This window comes from Littorina saxatilis, linkage group LG4 (assembly GCF_037325665.1).
Source record: "Littorina saxatilis isolate snail1 linkage group LG4, US_GU_Lsax_2.0, whole genome shotgun sequence".
In the NCBI taxonomy this organism is placed as follows: domain Eukaryota; kingdom Metazoa; phylum Mollusca; class Gastropoda; order Littorinimorpha; family Littorinidae; genus Littorina; species Littorina saxatilis.
The window spans coordinates 53,595,749-53,621,980 of NC_090248.1; the positions used below are offsets into that span (position 1 = coordinate 53,595,749).

The following is a 26,232-nucleotide window of genomic DNA, read 5'->3' on the forward strand; positions in this document are numbered from 1 at the left end:
GTTTATTAGTATCTTGTTTATTAATACTTTTTTGGAAGGATTTTTGATTAGGTTATTGGTTGAAAAAAGATGTCTGCTGCACTTGAAAGGGTTGCTTCTTCCAGCGAGTCAGGTTTTCCAAAACTGATCCAAAGAATTGTTTTAACAAGTACACTGCAAGTATACACACAAGGGTTGCTGAACAGGAAACTTCCGATAAAACCTATCTTCCCACCCCCACTTCCACCACCACAACATTTCTTAAAGAACGTATTGTTGGCAAAAACAGAACATTTATGAGGATATTCTCACCAAAATCAACTCAAACACGGTATATCTTATCCGTTCCTTTTTGCAAGTAAAAGTGACTTTTCTTCTCACTTTTTGGAGGGGGAGGACGGGGAGGGGATGGAGGTTGATGTGGGGTGTTGCCGCCATCCCGAAGCACATGATCGTTGCTTATCTCATTGGGTCGATGGCCAGCGCGTTGCTTGAGTTGCCTAATCGACTCATTGCTACGTTAAGGAGACCAGCCGTGCGGAGGCTGCATGTCTTTCTGATGGAAAAGCCCGATACAAATCCTACTTTTCACGGCATGGCCAATTAGCCTAACTTCTACACGCACACTAAAAAGAAGAGAGAGAGAGAGAGAGAGAGAGAGAGAGAGAGAGAGAGAGAGAGAGAGAGAGAAACGGTCACTTTTCTTGGGTCACAGTGTCATTTACAGCACTATCTAGGTCTCCCTTTCCCTCCTCTGTCTCTCTCTGTCTCTCTCTGTCTCTCTGTCTCTCTGTCTCTCTGTCTCTCTCTCTGTCTCTCTCTCTCTCTCTCTCTCTCTCTCTCTCTCTCTCACACCTATCAAGCTCCACCTCCTTGCGAGGAGACAGCAGACTCCCCAGCAAACAATTTTACGTTGTATTCACGTTATATTCACGTTGGGTTACGTTGGGTTTACGTTGCGTTTCAACGTTTTTTTACGTAGATTTGTATGGACGAAATCACGTGGGAATAACGTTGGAAAACAACGTTGCATTTTACGTGACACCAACGTGAATTATATTATTGGTGGAGGTGGATTGTTCGTAAAAACATTACGTGAATTTTACGTTGTCACAACGTGAATTTTTGGTTGTGGTTGTGGTTTGGTTGAAATTGCGTTGCATTTTTACGTAATGTCCACGTGAATGGAACGTAAATTTTAGGTCAAAATTTAGATCAAAAATTACGTGAATTCTACGTTGACACAACGTAAAAGTTGTGTTTTGGTGCATTTTTTTCTGATAAAATTGACGTGAATTACACGTCGACACAACGTGAATTTTTGGTTGTGGTTGTGGTTTGGTTTGATTTCGACGTGAATGCAACGTTGAGAGTGAATGTAGGTTTTGGTAAATGTATACACGCACACACACCAACTTTCACACTCAGTCACAGATCATAAGGACTATTACATGTAACACCATAAACTCAAGATACGATCAACAATTTTATTTCATAACAAAAACATGCATATTATGTTGCGGAGAAACTAAAAATGCACGCAGCTTTGCAGGGCAACAGCACAGCATATTCAATCGATTTCATTCTTTGTCCTGGTGGTCCTCTTCTCCCAGGCAGTCCTCTATGCGCCTCTTTGATGCTGGTCGCTAAACAAAGCAAAGACAGCACATTGATATTAGTGACACCAGAGCCTCCATAATGTCTGGAGTAGAAATACACATCTTTTCAACTTAGGTCACTTTTTAGTAACTTTCCACTGCCTACTATGTCTCTGGCCTACTGCCAACTGAGTGTTGACACTACATGTATTTCTTTGTAATATATAAAATAAAGCATTATGTCCCTTCTTCGAGCCTTGTGTCAGATTTAGGCCGCAAGCCAAGACAACAAAAGACTGTGTGCCAGTGTGTATTCCTTCCATAAGAAATGAAGTATTTCAAACGAAAATTGATCGTTTCAGAACAGTTTGGGGGTATTTTATTTGTATTTGCATCATTAAGACATTTGACCTGGAAGGGAAACTGTCTTTAATCTGTGTACAAGAATTAAATGTTTGTAATTTTCCAAACACAAATAACATCCGTTACTGCTATATATATATACGAATCACACACACTCACACACAAACTCACACTAGCGCGTCACCTTATTCCCACTACTATGAGTTATGCACAACTACAATAAGCGATAAACGTTTCATATGCTGATCAGGATGTAATGAACTTTGACACGCTCCAAAGCCCATTATAGGGGCCGGTGTCCATCTCTCTCCTTGAGGATAAAAGGGCTCACAGCCTTTTCAACATTGTTATCAAAATCAAAGTCTTTCGGTAACCTGGAAAGCTCCTCGGAGCTAGTACTGTCTCAATTATCCACCGATCGCCGTAGGTCGAAGTTGAAGACTATCAAGTGTATGCATGTTGTAGAGGTGGAAGGTGCACAGAAAATGGAAGCAATCATTACAATCAAACTTTGTTTGTTAAATACACTACTCCTTGTCATCGGAAACTAAAAGTTATTTGGTTTTGGCCTTTTTTTTCACAGATTATACATTGTAAATGAAAAAAAGCAAAATGAAGCAATACCAAATAAAATCAAAATGTTCAGAAACATACATGATACATGGGTAGTATCAAAACGGTTGGTTGGTTGGTTAACCGAAGCTTAACGTCCTCACAGAAACTAGTGCCAATTAGGGACATGAAGTGGTTAATTATATGCTGGGACAAAACGGTTGGGAAAAAGGAGAACTTTAAAGTTACCATCAAGCAAGAGAGGGATGCGTGGTTTCAACTTGCAAGGGTAATTAGAAAGCAGTGAGAGAGACAATTAAGGGCGACATGTGCGATCAAGTTGAATTTGAAAGTCCAGCACCTATAATTACAAGTTTTCCACGTTATATTTCCAGTGTTATCCATACCAAGAAGGTTCCTTTTTACATTGAGTCAAGTTTTGACTAAATATGTTAACATAGAGGGGGAATCGAGACGAGGGTCGTGGTGTATGTGTGTGTGTGTGTGTGTGTGTGTGTGTGTGTGTCTGTCTGTCTGTCTGTCTGTGCGTGTATGTGTGTAGAGCGATTCAGACTAAACTACTGGACCGATCTTTATGAAATTTGACGTGAGAGTTCCTGGGAATTATATCCTCGGAAGTAGAAAGTTAAAACGAAGAGAGGTACAGAAAAGCGTGCTATGCAGCACAGCGAAACCACTACAGCGCTGAACAGGCTCGTCAGTTTCACTCCGTTTTGCACAAGCGGCGGACTACGGTCATTGTGAAAAAATGCAGTGCGTTCAGTTTCATTCTGCGAGTTCGACTGAGCTTGACTAAATGTTTTATTTTCGCCTTACGCGACTTGTTTTCTAACCTTCATCTGTCCGACACGTGCGATCTCACTTTTTCAGTGAGTTATTTTTTTCCTCCAACATCTGGTTGCCAGACTTCCGTCAACCTCTTGTCAAATGTCACACTGTGATTCTCACGTATCTGATCGCTTCTTTAAGAGCACTTGACAGTGTCCAGTCAATCACTTCTTTCAGACGGGTCATAAAATTGCAAAGGCTCTTAATTGCCCCGCTCCTGTACGCTTCGTTGGGAAAAGTCGAAGAGGCTAGCGGAAAACTTTGGGGGGAGGGTCTATGGGGGGGGGGGGGGGGGAGGGGGATCTTAGATTGAGAGGAGACGGAATGCATGGAACGGAACTTTTATGAATCGTTTTGTAGTTTTTGTGTCTGGGGCATGTAAACAAAACAAAAATGAGCAAAATTCTGAGAGAAAAACGGGAGCTTTATCAAAGCAAATTTGTTTTACAGTTGTTGTGATTATTTAACGACAAGAGGAGACACAATACAATTTGTTATACTTTTGATTTCTAAGAGTTGAAATCAATTACGCAGATATATTATAAGTCTACAAAGCCATGACGGTGCCAAAATAGCATGATAGCATTTTTGAATATTTCACTAATCAGAGCAGCAGAATTCTAACTTCATTATATAAAATCAATCTAATCAATTAATTTAGTAAGCACTGAAGGCATCGTGATCATTAAAAAATCTCACAACTTAAGAACATCATACCTCTGCATAAATTACGCTTATGCAGTATGTTTCTTCCGATTAATGCAAACACTTTTTTTTTCGCAGAGCAGGGACCCGGCATTGATACCGTCACCTGAAAATCAGTGGCTGTGTTGTAAGACCTACATTTTGTAATTGACAATGACTTGAAAAGGCACGTGTCCTAAGCATAGGAAAGGTAATACATGTACACTCAACGGTGTCTTTTGCACACTGCTATCTGACAAATTATTTAGAGCGGTCATCAGAAGCATGCGACGATAGTCGAGTGATTTATTACCCACGGGGGGGTTGAGGCTGCAGACAATGTAACTGTGAACTGAGAAGGGGTAAGCGGTGGGGGCGGAGGGGGGGGGGGGGTAAAAGGGTGAGGTGACAGGCATAAAATAATGAAAACTTGTTACGGTCCGACTTCGGGTTTGGTGTGTGTTGGTTACGCTGATGTCTCAAGTAGACTCACGTTCACAAGGGGCTGGGTAAATCAACATGGTCGGCAATTTTATGATCCAGGTCGACAAAAGACAGTCAAGTGTGTAATTAGCCAATCAGTCAGATGACATCAAGGTGTCAAGTTCTGAATTCTTCTCATACCACCGTTCCGACCTCATCTCTCGGACAAAAGTTGGACAACCAAGTTTTGGAAGAAATTTTCAAGGAAGAATGACATCACAGGTTTCTGGAAAGCAAGGATTCGGGACAAAAGAAAGAATAACTGACACTATAACACACACACACACACACACACACACACACACACACACACACACACACACACACACACACACACTCAGGCACGAACTCAAACAAACACACTGGCACACCACACACACACTGACACCACACACACACACACACCGACACCACACACACACACACACACTCACACTCACACACTCACGCACGAACATATTCATACAAACTTGCGCGCGCGCGCACTGATTTCTAAACAACAGCAACAATAAGCAGTGAACGATGCATATGCTAATCATGAGGCAAGAAATGAATGTGGCAAGTTTGATTCAATTTTGACCCGCTCTAAATCCCACGTTGTACACAGGAGCGGTGTCCGTCTGTCTCGCTGGGGATGAAAGGGCTCACAGTTTCCAAAACTTGTGATCAAAATCAAAGTCTTTCAGTAACCTGGAAAGCTACTTAGAGTGCTGTCTCAATTATCCCCCTATCGCCGTAGGTCGAAGTTGAGGACTATCAAGTGTATAGGGAGGGGTAGGGGGAGGGTGGAAGGGAATTGTTACGACACGACTTTGTCGTGTAAAAGGAAATGATGGGTGGCACGCGGATATATCCGTGGGATGTTCAGACATGGAAATTGCTCGAAATAACGATTACATATTAAACTCATAGCTCATGGATTTCCATTAAGTACTTTTACCCCGCGTTGTACTTGAAGTCCGACACCTAGTGTGAAAACGATCGTTCAATAGTCCAACATATTTCTGCCCCTTTTCCCGTTTAACCCCCAAATAACAACAACTACAACAAAGACAGCAAGAGCGACGACGACGACAACAAAATGTTGTAACCAAATTGAAATCATTGCAAACAAGACACCAGCAAATGTCGGACACCTACATGGTGGTTTTCAAGTTCCTCATTTTGTTACATGTCCCCATACAACACTTTACCTATTGATCTTGTTATTTGGTTAGTTAATTTGAAATTAATGTTAAAGTTCCTAATTTGTTATCTAAATTTCGCCATAACGCATTTATTAACTCATTCATTTATGAACTTATTTATGTATCATTTCCCTATTCGTCTATTTGTTTATTTTTTTTATTTCAGTTATTTCGGCATGTAGGTATTTCGGTTGTAAGCAATTCAGTTATAATAAAACAAATTCACCCATTATTAGAAAGGGGAAAACAAATTGGAATGTCGGGTGCACATTCCAAGTTGATCCCTTTTTTAACTAAAAATAGCGCGCGTTATTACTAACAATGCTCTTGTACAAGCTTATAAAATATAAAGCCCACATGTTAAAATACCTTGACAACTACAAAGTGGGAAATTACAACGACGGTCAACAGTCAGAGTTATATATTGCTTGCAAGCCTGTCCGCCCTGTATCCAAGATATCCCCCATGCACTGGCATGGTCCTAAGATGACACACTTATTACTCAACAGTAAATTCCAGTAAGCCTTTAGTCGGACTCTGTCATGTGTATGTTTGTGAATGTCACAGAAAAAACCCACAACTCCCAAGATCACGGAAGCATGATTAACCATTCAGTCAATTCAAGGGAATGCACGCTGAAAACGTCCGCTTTCATTTCACCTAAGAGGGGGAGGTGTTTTGTTAATTTTCTATTGCTGGTACTCGCACGTGTCCAAAGTGTGTGGGAAAAAGATCAAGTCGCGTAAGGCGAAATTACTACATTTAGTCAAGCTGTGGAACTCACAAAATGAAACTGAACGCACTGCATTTTTTCCCAATGACCGTAGTCCGCCGCTCGTACAAAGGGCGGTGAAATTAACGACCCTGTTTAGCGCGAAAGTGGTTGCGCTCTGTTGCATAGCACGCTTTTCTGTACCTCTCTTCGTTTTAACTTTCTGAGCGTATTTTTAATCCAAACATATCATATCTACATGTATATGTTTTTGGAATCAGGAATCGACAGGGAATAAGATGAAATTGTTTTTAGATCGATTTCGGAAAATTAATTTTAATCATAATTTTTATATTTTTAATGTTTAGAGCTTGTTTGTAATCCAAATATAACATATGTATACGTTTTGGGAATCAGAAAATGACGAAAAATAAGATGAAATTGTTTTTGGATCGTTTGATAAAAAAATAATTTTAATTACAAGTTTCCGATTTTTAATGACCAAAGTCATTAATTAGTTTTTAAGCCATCAAGCTGAAATGCAATACCAAAGTCCGGCCTTTGTCGAAGATTGCTTTGCCAAAATTTCAATCAATTTGATTGAAAAATGAGGGTGTGACAGTGCCGCCTCAACTTTTACAAAAAGCCGGATATGACGTCATCAAAGGTATTTATTGAAAAAATGAAAAAAAAACTTCCGAGGATATCATTCCCAGGAACTCTCATGTAAAATTTCATAAAGATCGGAGTCCAGTAGTTTAGTCTGAATCGCTCTACACACACACACGCACAGACACACACACACACGCACAGACACACACACACACTCACTCACACACACACACACACACACGCACATACACACACACACACACACACACACAGACACACACACACACACCACGACCCTCGTCTCGATTCCCCCTCTATGTTAAAACATTTAATCAAAACTTGACTAAATGTAAAAAGGCAAAACAACTCAGGGTTGAAGCAGCCTGCATGCAACTGAGGACAACAACAACAAGTCGCGTAAGGCGAAAATACAACATTTAGTCAAGCTCAGTCGAACTCACAGAATGAAACTGAACGCACTGCATTTTTTCACAATGACCGTTGTCCGCCGCTTGTGCAAAACGGAGTGAAACTGACGAGCCTGTTCAGCGCTGAACATGGTGGTTTCGGTGTGCTGCAAAGCACGCTTTTCTGTACCTCTCTTCGTTTGGTTTAAACTGTTTTATACAACGTTTGTGCATTATTTACAAATAAAAAACGCATATAGAGTAAACAACAACAAGCATAATGCTTATAGTGGTGTTTACAGTTTTCTAGAAAAATACATATAAATGGCGGCTATTGTACAGTTTAAATGAAGAGCAAGCAAACATGAAAAGAAAATTGAATGAAAAATGTACATCAAAACAAAAATCCGTTTAAGAATACATATATTATATTTTTCGTTTTAACTTTGTGAGCGTGTTTTTAATCCAAACATATCATATCTATATGTTTTTTTGAATCAGGAACCGACAAGGAATAAGACGAAATTGTTTTTAAATCGATTTCGGAAATTTGATTTTGATAATAATTTTTATATTTTTAATTTTCAGAGCTTGTTTTTAATCCAAATATAACATATTTATATGTTTTTTGAATCAGATAATGACGCAGAATAAGATGGAATTGTTTTTGGAACGTTTGATAAAAAAAATAATGTTAATTACAAGTTTCCGATTTTTAACGACCAAATCTCACTCATTAGTTTTTAAGCCACCAAGCTGAAATGCAATACCGAAGTCCGGCCTTTGTCGAAGATTGCGTGGCCAAAATTTCAATCAATTTGATTGAAAAATGAGGGTGTGACAGTGCCGCCTCAACTTGTACAAAAAGCCGGATATAGGGACGTCATCAAAGGTATTAATCGAAAAAAGGAAAAAAAAACGTCCGGGGATATCATTCTCAGGAACTCTCATGTAAAATTTCATAAAGATCGGTCCAGTAGTTTAGTCTGAATCGCTCTACACACACACACGCACAGACACACACAGACACACACAGACACACGCACACACACACACACACACACACACACACCACACACACACACACATACACATACACACACACACCACACACACACACACACATACACCACGACCCTCGTCTCGATTCCCCCTCTATGGACATTCTGTGAGTTCGACAGCTTGACTAAATGTTGTATTTTCGCCTAACGCGACTTGTTTTTTGCTGTATTGTTCTCTCTTTTTCTTTATTTTGTCTCATATGTCTGCAATGAACATTTTAAAATGAAGAGGAAAAACACTACCCACGATCCTCTCAACGAAACAGTACATTAAAAAAAACCTGCGCACGCGCACACACACACACAAACACAACTTTTCGAGAAAACATTGGCTGCATTTTTTTTTTTACTGGTGAGCGTACCCAAAGAAGAAATCCAACATGTGTTGTCCATATGATTTGCCCGTTCGGTTTTCTTTTGTTCTCATACGCGAGATGTCTCAAGAGGACCCATTTTGGCAAAGTTTAGAGGAGAGGGGGGGGGGGGGGGGAGCATGTCCGTAATTTTATTATCCAAGTGGACAAGCGATCGACAAAAGCCCGACAAAAGACTGCCAAGTGCCGTAAATGAGTCAGGTAAGATCAAGGTGCGATTTTTGACTTGTACTTCATACCAGTTTTTCTCGCCTCTTCTCTCCTCAACAGAGGTCTAGCAACAAAGTTTGGGGGGTGTAATCTCATAAGGAGTGACATATTATCACATGCGAATATGAGGGAACGAGACAGAAGAATGAATAAAACAGCCGCTATTACGCTATCTGTGTTGTGGCTGGAAGAAAAAAGAAAAGGAAAGAATACTGTCCAACTAACACGAAGAAGAATGGGAAAAAATCTTAAATAAAGGGAGAGGTACAAAGGTTGCGATTCATCTCGGCTAGATATTATTCACAATTTTTGTAAACATAGTAAGCCTATACTCGCATCAGACACATATTTTACATGTATCAGCATCCTACATTTTGTCCGTGTCTGCCTTCTGGCCGGGTTTGCGATTTCTACATATTATATTCATGTGTTCTTCTCTCTGACAGTGCGGGCTCAACTTTTACAAACGGGAAAATATGACATCAAATAACGCTATCAAATATCGGAGAACAGCCACACAAGCGAATGCTCTCAAGAATTTGTAACCATGCCAATGTTCATCAAAATCCGTCAGGTAGCACACACACACACACACACACACACACACAGTCCGAGTGTGTCATTACTTGAATGGGGTGTGCACGTTAAAGATCCCACGATTGACAAAAGGGTCTTTCCTGGCAAAATTGTATTGGCATAGATAAAAAATGTCCACCAAAATACCCGTGTGACTTGGAATAATAGGCCGTGAAAAGTAGGATATGCGCCGAAATGGCTGCGATCTGCTGGCCGATGTGAATGCGTGATCGATGTATTTTATAAAAAAAATTCCATCTCACACGGCATAGATAAAAATCCCTACACAAACCTGCATGTGTCAGGTTTTAATTTTTGTTTGTTTGTTCTTTCTTTATTTTGTTTTGTTATTTCGTACATTCGTTGATAAAATGCCGTCCCAACCTGCCGCCCACACACACACACACACACACACACACACACACACATTATAATCCCCCCTCCCGAATCCCCTCCCCCATTCTCCACCCGATAGCTCCTCTTTGTCTCACTCTCTCCTCCTTACAAATAACAATTTGATACGTTCATCTTTAATCCACCCCCCTCCCCGAATCACCTCCCCATTCTCCACCCGATAGCTCCTCTTTGTCTCGCTCTCTCCCCCGGTGTGACGTTTTCATCTTTCGCCGTGTTGATATTTCGCTTCTCGGCCTCGTTGATCTAGTATAAACTCTACACTGAACAAAAAAACACCCTTCGATAGTACTGATGAGCGACCTTGTGTACCTTACATTCATGGGGCCAAATTTGTCCAACCAATTTGTTTTAATTAACTTAGAAATTTGATTCATCCTAAAATGTTTCCTTCTTACTCAAGGGACGTAATTAACCACTCAGTACACGTTTTCGAAGAATTCGATTTTGGGGTTGAAATATATTAAATTTTACCACCAATTTTCTTCACATGCAAGATAAATAATTTCACTTCTTAATTTTACCAGGAAACAACATTTCAGTCTTGAGTATATGTCGAGGGGGAAATATGTACACAGACGAAAGATGAAATCGTGACACCGGCAGGGTATCTCGGCTGCCTACTTGAGTGAGTAACAGAACAGGTCGACAAAAGACAGTCAAGTATGTAATGAGCCAATGTGTCAAGTTCTGAATTCTTCTCATACCACTGTCCGCTGGGCAGATTCACTTGAACTTGAAGCAGCTTGTCTGGATACATCGTCCTCCCTCAAGATCGTAAAATGCCCAATTAAGTACTTGAGATAACAATGGCCGCCCCCGCTTTCAGTCTCATGCACTGAGCTAGTCTGATTAAACAGCTTTCTAAAGGTTGCGTCCGTCTATGTGAAACGTGTTTTTCCTTTGTGTTCCACTGCTTGTGACCCATTGTTTCGCTATACTGACTCAAAAGTTGAGTCTAAAAGAATGTGTATCCCTTGAACTGAGTTAGGGCTGACATTGTGACTATTGGAAAGACCCGCCATCTTTGGCCGGTCCGTTTCCAATCATGGTCTCGACAATCAAGTAATCTGTGCATGTGTACATTGAGTACAATAAGTGATAACGTCTCATGTGGAACAACTGAAAACAACTTACCTTCGAGTTGATTACGATGAATATTTTAGTCCTGAAAGTGTTCATCAAAGTTGAAAACCAAATTTGGGATACACAAAGTCGACCGTGGCCATCACCGGAGAACACTGTCGGTTAGTAACGCGTCTTTTTTTGGGAGGGAAAGTTTCGCACTCGCAAATTTATTTAACTCAGCAAATTCCTTGAAACAATATGCATTTATGTTATACTCTTTTCGTCTTACACAATTAGTGAACCTCTATGTTTGACCGAACATTAATTGAATAGAATATTACGAAACTAAAAATGCAGGTGAAAAAACCGAAATGATTGACAAAGTTTCGACGTTGTCTCTCTCTGTCTCTCTCTGACTCTCTCTGTCTCCCTCTCTCCCCTCTGTCTCCCTCTCTGTCTCTCTCTATCTCTCTCTCTCCCTCTCTGTCTCTGTCTGTGTCTGTCTGTCTGTCTGTCTTTCTGTCTCTCTCTCTCTCTCTCTCTCTCTCTCTCTCTCTCTCTCTCTCTCTCTCTCTCTCTCTCTCTCTCTCTCTCTCTCTCTCTCTCTCTCTCTCTCTCTCTCTCTCTCTCTCTCTCTCTCTCTCTCTCCCCCGACCCCCAGCCCCAATTTTTGGAAGGTTAGAAACTAGAGGACGTACATTTCTGTACAGTCACCATAAAATCTTCATCATGAATGCAAAAATGTTAACAAAATCGGCAAACCATAAAAGAACATGAAAAAAGGAAAGAGGTGCATTTAAAGGCTGTTGGGTACTGGCTCTCAAAATCCGTTCAGCAGAATGAGTTCGCATGTAACTGAAACTATTCTTAAAAGTTACTTGGTGATTTTAAAAGCTTGATAACACAAGTCCCATGATTTTAGACATGCTACAATGCCTTTAATCGAAGAAAGTTTGCGTTCTTGGCCGAGTCAATGCAGCTGGCTCGAAAATTACCTCCCTTGGACGCGTGACGTCTATAGCAGAATCGGCCGGGTGGAACGGCGCTCTCTTATGCCGTGCAATGGGCGCAATCGGGTAGTCTAGTCATGTCCTCAAGAATACTTCAAAGGTAGGTCAAGAGAAACTAAGGACGGGGTGCGAGGGTGACTTCTCCCAGGTTATAACATTTCAAACAATAAATAACGGAGTTCACAACATGTATTCTGCTCCCTTCCTGCTTTTTCAGGTGTAATTCCCACTTGAGCCCTGTTTTAGTTCAACTTATTGGCAGATATATATGTCACGCGCCGAGGGACACAAACACACTCACACACACACACACACACACACACACGCACGCACGCACACACACCCACACACACACACACACACACATACACACACAGCCACCCACAAACACACATACATAAACTGATGTGACACACACACACACACACACACATACACAAACTGATGTCACACACACACACACACACACACACACACACACACACACTAACACGTGTACACACACGCACACACACACTAACACGTACGTGTAATCACACACACACACACACACACACACACACACACACACACACACACACACACACACACACGTATAGACAATCACAGAGATTAGGTTCATGTATTCTGCCCCCCTCTCGCCAATTTACAAAATACAACAAGAGGTTTGATGAGCACAGTAGATCAACTTTAAACGAAACGTACACAATTCTATTTTTAGCATTACTTTTCAATTCTCGTTGATGCATTAATGATGCCAGAAAATGTAACCGGACGCATTTGGAACGCCAAAGCAATCAAATACATTGCGCGGTACATCGGCGCTTAATTTCATAACGTCTGACTGAGTCATTTGTTATTCGGTGATAGTTTCGCACATATCTATCTCCTGTATTTGAAAATCTGTTCACCTTACGTAATTTTCAAAGGCTTTATATATATATACATTTCTTTGATAAACGATACGAAACCGTGCAGGTGAAAAATTGGTAATGACTGACGTACGTATGATTTACGTTGTGGATTTCACGTTGAGGGCACGTTGGCGATCAATCAAACCCCAACGTTGTGTGTTTACGTTGAAACTACGTTGTAGGAACGTTTGTTGTATCAAGCTAACTTTTGTTTTTAAATCACGTGAATTTCACGTGAAAATCACGTGAGTATACCAACGTTGTTCGAACACCAGAAAATCACAATAATACAACGTCGATTTTACGTTGCTTTTTAAGGTGGAATCCACGTGACATTTACGTTATGTACCAACGTGTAAAAAACAAAAAAACACAACTGTAACGCAACGTTGCTTTCACGTTGTGTTTTTTGGTTGGATCCACGTAAATTTCACGTAATCTTCGCAACATTTGTAAGACACCAAAATGCAACGTGAAATTCACGTAAAATTTACGTTGTATTACAACGTCGAAAGAACACCAAAATCTCACAATGACACAACGTTGGTTTTACGTTGCGTTTTTTGGTTGGCTCAACGTAAATTTCACGTAAAGTTCGCAACGTTGCTAATGACACGAAAAATTCACATTTTCGCAACGTCGTATTTACGTTGTGTGTTTGCTGGGTCCTTTTTAACTTAATGTACAAGCTGCAACAATGCTGTATGCTAATTCTAACAGTCTAGACGGGCTTGCAGAGTTTCCTTGTCTGTCCAATCGCTTTCACGCACGAGAACAGTCAAGAATCACTTCCTGGCTGAGAAAGGTTAAGGTTGTCAGATCTTGCAACAATGGAATAGTCCTTTCGAGCTTCTGATCCTTACGAAGTAGTGGTCTCAGTCTACGATACTCGAGGAGGCCAAACATAGTTAACAATTTTTTTTTTTTTAAACAAGAATTGTAGGTTATTGATTCTCAATTTTAGAACGTTGGCAGTCTCTCTGATTTTGGATTTAGATCTAGTTTAACGTAATATTCCTTCCACACAAGCTTCCAGATCTTGCAATAGTAAGATCTCGAGTTAATTCTGAGCTTCTGACTTTTTTTGAAAGGTCGCCCTCCCTTCAATATTGTCGGTTGTATCAAGAGGGCTTAGAAACTGATTGTAAAATTCTTCTAACACGACACAAAGGTCAAAGTCAAAGACTTTCAGATCGTGTCACAGTAAGTTCCCTTCCACACTGCAATAAAGGTCAAGGCCTTGCAGATCTTGTCACAGTAAGTTCCCTTCCACACTGCAATAAAGGTCAAGGCCCTTCAGATCTTGTCACAGTAAGTTCCCTTCCACACTGCAGTAAAGGTCAAGGCCTTTCAGTGTGAGATCTCGCTGTAACAATAAGACGCTCGCCACACTTGCAACAAAAGGTCAAGGTCAAAGCCTTGTTCCAGCCCCCTTGCATGCAGAGCGATGGAGATCTCAAAGCCCCATCTCAGCAACACGCCTCCCTTCCCTTTGAAGTGAGCTGGCCCGTGTTGTTCCGTCAACACTCACCTGCCCCTCCGCGCGCTAGGTGGTTGAAAGAGAGGAGACTCTTAACCACAGGTAAACCGTATGGACAGCAGTTGGTGATGGGGGTTGAAGAGAGTGGGGGTGGAGCGGGGAACAACAGCCAAACGCATGGACAGGAGTTAAGGATGGGGGTTCGGGTATGATGAGATGGTGGGGCGGAGGAGAGAGTCAGGAGCTCGAGAAGGCGGGGGTGGGGGTTCTCATCGACAGGTAAAAACACCCGGACAGCAGTAGGAGTAGAGTGGACAGAATGTGTTGGAGAGAGGGGGGAGACAGGGGGATGAGTGGGGGGATGGTGAGTTTAGGAAGAGAGTGGGATCTTTGACGATATGCAAACGCATGGTCAGAAGGAGTCGGGCGGGGAGGATCAAAGAGAAGAGGTGTGTGTAAGGAGCCGAGAGGGGGGGGGAAGGAGGAAGGGTTAGAGGTGTTATTGATAGGAGCAAAGTCACAATATTTCCACCTCGTCGGGTCATGGAGCTCCGTCTGGTGAACAACCTGAGGTTTGATGTCTGCTACAGACAAGAGGAGTTTGGAGGGGGTGTGGTGGTGGTGGGGGTGTCATGGTGTTTGTGTGTGTGAGTGTGTTTGTGTCTGTGTGTGCGCGCGCGTGCGGTCGCTGTGAGTCTGTCTATTCCTGTCTGTCTGTGTCTGTCTGTCTGTCTGCGTACTTTAATGCGTGTGTGTTTAATCTTGTGTCAGGTGTTGTAAGAGGAAAAGAAGCAGAAGACAGAGAGAGCGCACACACACACACACACACACACACATACACACACACACACACACACACACACACACACACACACACACACACACAAAACGTGTGCAGGTTTCAATGCCAAAACTTTAGCACCGAGAGCCCAACTGATTAACTGTTCAAATACCAAGCCCCGTCCTTGAAAATGCCCTGAAAAGCAGCCTTGGGTTTTGATTGAAGATTGCACCGAGCCCTATTCATTGCAATGACCCTGGAGCAAACTGACAACTGCAATGGCCACCGCAAGCAAACTCTTCTTACGTTTTTAAAAGCTTTTGACTTGGATTCCAGTGCGAATGTCACTTCAGAGAAGATGGAGGGCAAAACATCGACTGCTCAAGTTTCCAGGACGGCTGTATTCTAAAATTCCTGAATGTTTTCCATCTAAGCACCAAACCGTTCCTGTGTCTGGAGCTGAGCGATTTTTGCAGTGTACTTCTATGGGCATAGATTGAGATCAATGTACTTAGGTATCACGTTTTCCCTAAAGGGTACATAGAGGCATTCAGTTGTAAACAGATGGCGCTAGAGAGATCATGTTACTTCAACAATGAGGTGTATTTCGGTTTTGATTTGGGCATGATTAACGATACACGTATTACGACGATGGCGACCACAGACACACACACACACACACACACACACACACACACACACACACACACACACACACACACACACACACACACACACAAACACTTACATCCATTCTTATAATATATAATAGTAGATTTATTTTGGGGGGGTAAAGACTCGTATGCTTTTGATTAGTTCTGGCGAGTGACTTGTCGCAGAAGATTGGTGATTTCTGTGTGTGTGCTCATTCGATAAGTCGTATTATTTTGTTTACTGGGAGACCAAAGAATAAGACGTTCGTACACTCTGAACTGCCAGGTTTACGTGTTTTTGACAGAAGATAACATTTTCCCAGCACCTGCTCACACCATTGCCCGTGAGTGCTCCAGTACTTTTTGCCATAATGCTTGGTGTGTTCTGTACGAACCTTGGTTCACCGTCTGTTTGTTATTGCCTTGCGTGTGACAGGGGTTAGCTCGTGGTCTTACGATATACCAGTGTACGAAAACAAGATGAACCCGATAAACCGTAGGGCTGTGTTGAGATTTTCTGCTTACTATTCCCTTTCTCCTGCTTTAATTTACACGCATTCCCATTTCAGTTCGACTGACCTTCTCCGATCTGGCCAGGCTTGTACGTGAGATACGACCATCCCCCCACTTGGTCACATACCAAACATCAACACCTAAACTGTTTGCTTTAGTCAGGTTTTTTTATGAATTACTTTCCTCAAATGCCACTACTGTCTTTTATAAAAAAAAAAATTAAAAAAAAATAATTCATCAAAACAAAATCGAACTGTACATAGTGAGTACCCAGGCTGTCCATGTTTTGGTATGTGACCAATCTGAGGGATGGTCTTATCCCATATTGTTAAAGCCGTGGGAGCTCTGGTATGATGCTCAGCCGAACTGTTTTTACGGGAAGGACTGTGCCTTTAAAGTTTCTTCTTCTTCTTCTTCTTCTTCTTCTTCTTCTTCTTCTTCTTCTTCTTCTTCTTCTTCTTCTTCTTCTTCTTCTTCTTCTTCTTCTTCTTCTTCTTCTTCTTCTTCTTCTTCTTCTTCTTCTTCTTCTTCTTCTTCTTCTTCTTCTTCTTCTTCTTCTTCTTCTTCTTCTCTTCCACCTCCTCCTCCGTTTTCTTCTTCTTCTATTCGCGACCTTAACCGAGTGCAACGTTTATTTCTCTTTCTTTGCCTGCCATTGTTTATTATCGGAGCCCGCGAGAAGGTTGGTCTTTTTCTTGCGATTTACCTGTGCGTGTGATGGATAAAGCATTGGTGCTGGTGTTACGGATGGATCTTCTCACGGTATGCGTTTCTGCGCAAGCTTCTTATCTGTTTTTTCCGTACAGTGGAACCTTCCTGTTAAGACTTCTAGAATTCTGAGAACATCAGGTACTAAAAGAGAGGGTTTTGTCAAATATGGAGGTACATGTACCAATGGTATGAAGGTCTGAAAAAGTATGGTCTTTAAACGTAGGTAGTTCTAAATCGGCGGGGCGGGGGGGGAGGGGGAGGTTGGGGGCTTGTGTATTTTAAAGGAGGGGTTCCACTGTTTATTGGCGAAGTTGTCTTTCTTTCTTTCTGTTTTGTGGAGTTGTTACATACCTTGTATTAGACGGTCGTTTGTCTCTGAGGGTTATCGTGGACATAATACTTATATACACACTGCTGGCTTTGAGTCGTGATGTTACTAAGTGCGTAGCGTGTTATCATCAGAACCCTGGGGATTTATGAGACGAGTGTTAAAGGCACACTTCTTCCCGTCTCAGATCTGGCGAGATACTTTGGATAAAAACATCCCTCCACTTGGGACAAATACCCACAAAAAAACAATACCTTGTGTGCTTGCTGTGGTGAGCTGGACTTTGTATGAATGCATTGTTTACGCTATGTCTTCATCATAAAGTTCCCACTATGAAGAGTATTCAGTCAGGGTTTTGATTGCTGGCATGTGTCCAAGTGGCGGGATGGTCTTATTCCATGTAAAAGCCTGACCAGTTCTGACACGGTGAGCCGAATCGGTTGTTCCAGAAGGACTCTGGTGTGCCTTTAAGGTACCGGTATGTCTACGAGATAAGCCCTGTTATCTCTCAACACTTTCGTCAAAGAAAAAAGACTCACGAAAGTCACTATTAGGAGGAGACAGGCTGTTTAACATGCGCAACTCTCCATGCCTCCTTACCCAGTCGATGACAACAAGAAGCGTCCAGTTCGTGACAGGCGGGGGTGTGATGACAAAGCTGCCCGTTCCTCCCAGGGGTATCCATGTCCCCTTACTACTGCTGGTGCTGTGGCCTGACGAGCAGAGACTGCACACGGCGCGTCCATTTTACTTTGTGCGATGAAGGGGTCGAATTCCGCATCTTTCGCTCACAATGGTCGAACATATGCTTATGCTATACTTTAAGTTCATAGCTTGTTGTTGATTATGTATTGTACCGAAGGAGGATGATATAATTGATAAACAAAAATTAGACAAATGGGCCACCATGCAATAGAGGGGCTTCGCAACTTGCGAAAGTTAAGGCCGTCCTTAGTTGAGCCTGAACTCGACTTCGCGAAGACTTTGCGAAGTCTATTAACCAAACACTTCAGTGGCAAGGCTTCATGCAGGCAGCTGCGTGAAGACGACTTCACTGAGTCGACTTCGCCCAAGTATAATGTGAGGCTTAAGCGTTACTTGTACATAACGGACGACGCGTGTGTTCGTGGTCATTGTTCAAGTCAAATTAGACCCCTTCAGCCTTACTTACCAGAGGAGATGAAGATCGAGAAAGCCGCCCTAGCCCAACAAATGCTTGCCCCAGCTTAGACAAGAGCTGCTCCGTAAGCCTAATTGGAAAATGCCACCCACTTACTGACTTGCAGTAGATAGAGAATGCATGCAAAGAACACACAGCGACTTCTTGTAACGAGTAGCCGTTCCTTGTTCCCGCGCGGTTGTCAACACACGGGTCGTTTTTCTGCATCATGTCAACGCGTCGGTTTTTGTGGACTGGGTGCTTGTCGTGAGTTGTAACACCTGGGTGACATCCCCTGTCTCCCGCAAGGGGGCGTTGCGTCTCCGTGACTACTGACTAAGCTAGTGCAGGCTTTGGGAGTCGTCTGATCTTGACAGCCATTTTGTTGCAAAAAAAGGGAGAGAAAAAAACGACGAGAAAAGAAAAGAAAAGAAAGAAAGAAATCCGAGAGACAAAAAGGAAACAAGATAAAATGAAGAGAGAGAAAAGGGAACAAACCGAACAGACGAAAGTATCGCCATTTCGTCAACAAGTATGTCAGCTGATGCAGACATAACGAATGCGCGTGGGAGGTCTTTCTGACCGACACCCCTTTCAATTTGCTGCAACAACCAACAGTCAAACACACCCAAAAAACAAAAAACAAAACTAAAACTTTTGCTTCAGCGAGGGTGCTTTCGAAGTCATACATGAGAAGTCGAGGATGGTAGGCAGGGAGAAATATAACATTCACTTTCGGGCGTCAGTTGGGGGAGAGGGGAAAGGCACTCGAAGAATGAAGAAAATACAAGATGAGTATAATTATATTAAAAAAAAGTTTTGTTTCAGCAAGATTAATGGATATAACTGAATCATGCAATGCAGGTACAGGCAAGGGAGAGATGCAGAATTCAATTCCCAAAGGAAGGGGGAGGAGTGGGAGAGAGAAAGAACAATCAGAGAAGGAGGGGGCCGGCCAAAGGACGAAAGTAAACGACATGCTGTTGGTTGTATTTGAGTAAGGCAACGACTGTTGTAGTGCACTTACTCAGTCAGACAAGAACACCCCTTGTGCTTCAGTTTTCGTTTTGCATCAGCACAAGTGCTAGCTGGTTAATGGTCTGTCGCGGAGAGTTGAAGTGCTTTTCAGCGGAGCGAGGACATTTTTGAAATGTTGTAATGCACGACAACATCATTATTTGTCTTGTGATGCGCTCGTATGTAATTTCTTCACGTAAGCTTTTAAGTGTTGGCTGAGACACAAACTTGTTTTGGGTTAAACTCGCGATACGTCAAATTGGGTGTCTTTGTGGGTGTTATTTTGTGACACTTCTTTTTTCACGACATTTTGTGCATTTTGACACCCTTGACGAGTTTTTGTCCAACATGTAGGCTAATTGTTACTTAAAAGAATCATTGTGTTGTGTGTTAATGTTGAAGTGAAATGTTTCGCCTTTGACGTTGATGTATGGCAATAATTATGCAAGTCACACTGTTGTTATTTCACAAAACAGTATTGGTGTAACGTTATAACTGAAGTGAGTAACGTTGTTACTAGTGTGACGTATTGTGTGTTATACGTTGTTAATGTGACTTATTTTGTGTTATACGTCCGTCGCGATATAACCTTCGTGGTTGAAAACGACGTTAAACACCAAATAAAGAAAGAAAGAAAGAAAGTGTTATACGTCGTTACTAATGTGTCGTATTTTGTGTTATACTTTGTTACTAATGTGACGTATTGTGTGCTATACGTTGTTACTAATGTGACGTATTTCTCTGTGTGTTCCAGGAGGTGGTGTTACACCGCTCGTCGAGTGAGGAGAAGCTGGGACTAACGTTGTGTTACGGATCTTTAGAGGATGAGGTTACGGACATCTTCATCAGTGAGGTCAGTACACAGCCTTTGTTACCGTCTTTGTCTTCTTTGTCTTGTCTGTCTCTGTTTTGGTCGCCTCTTACTTTTCTTCCTCATGCTCCTTTTCTTCCCCGTTCTCACCATCCTCCTCCCAAAGTCCCTCTTCTGCTTCGTAGTTGTAGTTTGTTTGTTTGTTTGCTTAACGCCCAGCCGACCACGAAGGGCCATATCAGGGCGGTGCTGCTTTGACATATAACGTGCGCCACACACAAGACAGAAGTCGCAGCACAGGCTTCATGTCTCACCCAGTCACATTATTCTGACACCGGACCAACCAGTCCTAGCACTAACCCCATAATGCCAGACGCCAGGCGGAGCAGCCACTAGATTGCCAATTTTAAAGTCTTAGGTATGACCCGGCCGGGGTTCGAACCCACGACCTCCCGATCACGGGGCGGACGTAGAAGTAGTAGTAGTAGTTGTAGTACACAGTGTTTGTGACGGTCTGTCTTGGTCTGTCTTGATTTTTTTTCGGTCTGTTTTTGGTCTGCTTTGTCGTCGTCCTTGTCGCTCGTACATCGGACTTTTCAGACGGCGTGAGTTTTCTCTGCTCCTAGTCGAAGCTGGTGTTTCGAAATGATTCAACATCCCAAAGACACAGGTGTCAATCTAAGTAACCTAACTATGGTATGATGCGCCTCGGTAGGACTTAGAGAACATTAGGTAATTCTTTTTTGTGCTCCCAGTATCCCCTCGGGATCAGGATAATTGAAGTTTTGAGGCCATGGAGACTGGCTTGAAGGGTTACTGTGCTCTCGGCGTGGACTTTATTTGGCCTTTTCCAGAGCATCAGTGTAGGTCACCGTCTACTGCTAGGTTCAAACTGTTCTCTGAAGATCGTCCTGTGTGGCTTCGTGGGCCAGCCTTCTTCTTGGGTGCAGTGTTTGTAATGCCATCACCACTGTGGTGCGACTCAGTAGGGAGACCGCCAGAAGAATGCCTCCAGTGCTTCAAATCTCTTTTGACTCCGTGGTCTTCAGCAACTGGCCAGAAGGCAACAGGAGAACCCTCAACCAATCACGGCCAAGAAGATAGATAAAGATCATGGGAAGAATTAGTTCCCTCCACAGATAAAAGGCTCAGTGAAGAATTAGTGCTCTCCCTTTTGAAGCAGCAGGTAGACGACTGAGATGGAAGAGGGAGAAGTCCGCGGTATTTCTGTTTCTCTTTTGTCTCAGTCGTTCAAAAGCTTTTGTCTCTGGTCGCTCTAAGGCTACAGTCTCTGGTCGCTCTGAATCTAGTCTTTGGTCGCTCTAAAGCTACAATCTCTGGTCGCTCTAAAGCTACAATCTCTGGTCTCTCTAAAACTCTTGTCTCTGGTCGCTGGAGCTACAGTCTCTGGTCGCTTTAAAGCTTTAGTTGCTGGTCGCTTTAAAGTTAGTCTCTGGTCGCTCTAAAGCTCAGTACACCCTCTGGTCTGTGGTCGCTGGAGCTACAGTCTCTGGTCGCTAAGGTGTCAGCCTATGGTCGCTTTAAAGTAACAGTCTCTTGTAATTGTCGCTCTGAAGACGCATCGCCATCCACAGACAGAAAGAGTAGCTCTTTCTATGTCTGTGATCGCTATCGTATCGGTCACGCATAGCCAAATAGGCTGAAGGGACGTTAAAAACCAACCAACCAATCTAAAGACTCAGCCAGCAAGCGGAGTCATGCACCCAACGAACAGCACCGGAGAGAAGACAGAGGGGAGAGAAGAAGATAAAGGGGGGGGGCTCGGAAAGAATTATTTCCCCTTCGCCTTTTGAAGTCGGCGCCTGACCAGTAAGTTAGGGGAGAGCTAATCTGTCCAAAGAGTCTCATTGAGACGAGGGGTCGACTCTTTGAAGTCTGGCCGCCATGCGCGCGCTACCCCGGGAAAGGTGAAGGGGTCAGGAGATAGGGGTCTGACCCTCCAGGCCCTTACATGCCATTATTGTCCCCTCAGGCGATAATCTGGGGATTTATGGAAAAAGGGCCGTGCGTAGTCATTGTGATTAACGCCACGACTCGACACCCGCCTTGCTGATTAGCCGGGTAGGGGGAGATAAGCCGGGTATCTGCTACACCGTCTTGATACCTGAATGGGCCCAAAACCTTCTGGAAGATCAGAGGAACACGGGGTGTAGACTCTACGTATGTGTAAAACGAGACGCCGGTGATGGATTCGCTGTGGATTTTTTTTTTTTTCGTTCGTGATTCATGGGACGTTTGCGTCTAAACTACCGTGATGTACGCACTTTGTTAATTTATTTCTTGATGTGTTTTCTCTCGTCCAAACGAAGCCTGTTTCCGAAGCTGACAGCGAGCAAAGTCTTATCGGCGAAATAGATAGCCTCAGAGCCTACAGCATCGCTCCATGACCTCTGGAATCAGTCTTGCCTCGACTTGAAGAAGCGTTTTCTTTTTGATTTTTTTTTTAAATAGAAATATAAAAAGCTTTTTAACAGGAGCAAAGACGGTGTTTGGATGCAGCTTCTTGTCACAGGAAGGGAAGTGGTATAACTTTTTTTTAGGCCGAGCGATTAAGCAGGGAAATACGTACTGCGTTTTCATTGAGTGGAAAAAAGATAGAATGTGAAAGAAAGAGGCGCATGCGTGCTTGTGATTATGTGTATGTGTTTGTGTCTGTGTGCATGCTTGTTTACGTGTGTCCCTATCTGTGAAATGCAGTTTAACAGAAAGGTTGAAAACCTAACAAGTTTTTCTTAAGGTTTTACCTTGAAGCATTGCTCCTGCGACAAACAACACTGGGACAACCGATCTTGCGCCGTCCCGCCAACCCCCCACCTACACTCCCACCCTCCCTTTTCATCCATATCTTCTTCCGGAACCTCAGCGGTGTTCATTACACACTTTAGTAATGCTGTGAACTAAAGCCACAACGGTAAGGGTAGTTGACCTTATGCTTTTCATGGTCACACTCTGTCCACAATATCGTCTCTTCAGTCCAAACCCTCCCGCCCCTCCCCCAAAAGGGTAAGTCGATCTTCATCCCCCACCCACCACCCCACACCCACCCCAGCCTAACCCCTTCATCGAAACCTCATTAGTACACTGTAGCAAAAGCTGAATCAAAATCACAACGGTGTGAAGAGTTGATCTTACTTCTCCTGAGAGACCACCACCACCACCACCCCCACCTTTCACTTTACTCTGTTCAAAAGATTATTTCTTAAAGCCCCACCCCCCTCCGCCACCCTCCATCCAAAACACAGCGGTGATCATAATACACGGTAGCAAAACCACAAGGAGTTGTCGTGATGCCTCTGACGGCATACAAGATCCTCTTCAGCAACCCCCACCCATCCCGAACCCCTCTCCGTCGCAACCACAGCGGTATTCATCTCATACTGTAGTAAAAGGCGAACAAAAACCACATCGGGATGGGGGAGGTTGACCTTGCCTCGCTGTGTCCATAAGTTGGTCTCACTGACCAGCCGCCATGATGTGGTCAAAGACTCATGACGCGCAGGGAACGGACGGTTCGGCCCTCTGGGGGACCTCTCTGGTTACTGTGTCCATAGTCGCCAACAATGGACAAAAAGGACGGGACTGGGAAGGGGGTGGAGGATGCGAGGCGAATGGGGGTGGGTGGGGCGGAGGACAAGTACAGAGCTGGAAGATGCATGAACTCGGTGCTGCGACGAGAAAAGGGGGCAGGTTACTGTTTCCAGCAACGGAGAGAGATCGACAGACTGACGGACAGAGAGAGAGAGAGAGAGAGAGATAGAGAGAGGATGGACGCAGATAGTTGGGCAGTTAGACAGACAGACAGAGAGAGAGAGAGAGAGAGAGAGAGAGAGAGAGAGAGAGAGAGAGAGAGAGAGAGGGGGGGGGACGCAGAAAGTTAGACAGACAGACAGACAGATATACAGGCAGAGAGAGATAGAGGAGGATGATATTGTTAGAGATGAAAAGACTGTAGTACGGCAGGCACAATACGGAAAGCCTAAAACGTGCAACATGAACACTTTGTGATACACAAGCAAAAGCAGAATTATACCAACATTTATTTGGCTTGAAGACCTAGCCAAAGAGATTTGGAGCGAGAGAGACCGACAGAAAAAAAAGAGGTCTGTCTCTCTGCCTCTCTCTGCGCATGTCCTTCTAGAGCGACCATGGTCAATGACATGGGAACAAAAATGTTAACAAGCTGCCACACTGAGGGTCAAGCTAGGGCCGTGGTCCTTTGAGACAGGCTGACATTCTGTCCACACGCCTGACATGTAAGTGAATAGGTCTCTGGCATGTGTGAAACGGCCTTTAATGGGTTCGGTGTCTGGACTGTCAAAGACCTTACATGACCGACATAGCATCCGTGAGACCGCGTCTGGTTCTGCTGGCCCTAGCGTTACTGTTGTATATTGGTGGTTGTAGTGTTTGCTTGGAGGGATGATTATTTTTACCCTTGTCGCGACGGCCTGTGTGTCACGTGTTTGCGCGCGTGCATAAACGTGTATATATACGTACACACATACCCCCTCTCTTTGTCTGTCTGTGTGTCTGTCTGTGTGTCTGTCTCTCTCTCTCTCTCTCTCTCTCTCTCTCTCTCTCTCTCTCTCTCTCTCTCTCTCTCTCTCTCTCTTACCCGCTATCAATCCATTCATCGGTTGGTCTATCTGTAAATATGTCTTCCTTCGCCTTTTGAAGTCTTTCTGTCTACCCGCTAATTACTGTCTCTGTTTTTCCCTTTCCACATCTGCCTGTCAATCTGTCTGTCTGTCTGTCTGCCTTTCTGTTTGTCTGTTTGCCTGTCTGTCTGTCTATGTCTATATCATATCACCTACATAACCCCCCAACCACCACCACCACCAACATCAACACCCACCTACCAGCCCCACCCCCACCCTCTCTCCCCCGTCTCTCTGGCTGTTTCGAAACTCGTTCTCGTCTTTCTCTCAGGAAGGTAAGCTGACGTCAATCTCATCCGCAAAAAGGGTGTCCGTTTTCTCGGACGTAATTAGCTGGCTGGCTTAGCCCGAAGCACAAGATGTCAGAAACTGGATCAGATTTTGTAGATAAGTAAGTTCAACGTGTCAGGCTGGCATGATCCTGTGTTATTCTTCGCAAATTACCTATATCTTTCTCCTCAACAACTGCTGTCCGTTTTGGTCCGACATTCTATCCACCCTCTTTTTCGCGACAAGACGCTCACGTCACGGTTTCTTTTGTCAAGTGGATAAATGTCACGGGAGTTTGAATGCAAGATGTCAGGGACACGAAAACGATCTATTAGGGAAGAAGTTTCCGCATTGTCGTTTGAGCATTATCACCCACATTCTTCATTGTAATTAGACGGGCGAGCCTACAAATTAGTTTTCGCATAAGTTTTTGTCTGCTGGTTCGTGTGCTTGTCAGGTGCTAAACCTGAGGGATATGGGAGAAAATGGCGTAGATCTTATCTTCGCGTCGGATTATTTCTTTTACGTGGCAACGAAGGGGGGGGGGGGGGGGGCGTTGATGAATGATATTCGTGTTGGCTAAGTGAGAAACTTGCCCATTACTGAATTTTTGGAAGGTTCCCATCTTTTGGCACTGTGATACGAAGAAATGTTTCGACCTCATTGGGAATCAGGTCTTTCATATACGTTTCACTATTTCGTTGACATAAAATCAAAGCAAATGAAATGAAAGAGAAGTCAGTAAAACAACAACAACACTCTGGTGATTCTGCAGCA

At 43.3% G+C, this 26,232-nt stretch overlaps 1 protein-coding gene across 1 annotated transcript in view; it reads left to right on the forward strand.

The window, feature by feature from the left end:
* LOC138965630 (E3 ubiquitin-protein ligase PDZRN3-like) overlaps window positions 1–26,232 on the forward strand; it is a gene marked incomplete in the record, with an annotated part of 190,687 nt that overhangs the window by 110,477 nt on the left and 53,978 nt on the right. The window contains 1 exon segment of the mRNA XM_070337805.1: window positions 20,450–20,548. Within this exon segment, the coding sequence (XP_070193906.1) occupies window positions 20,450–20,548 (99 nt within the window).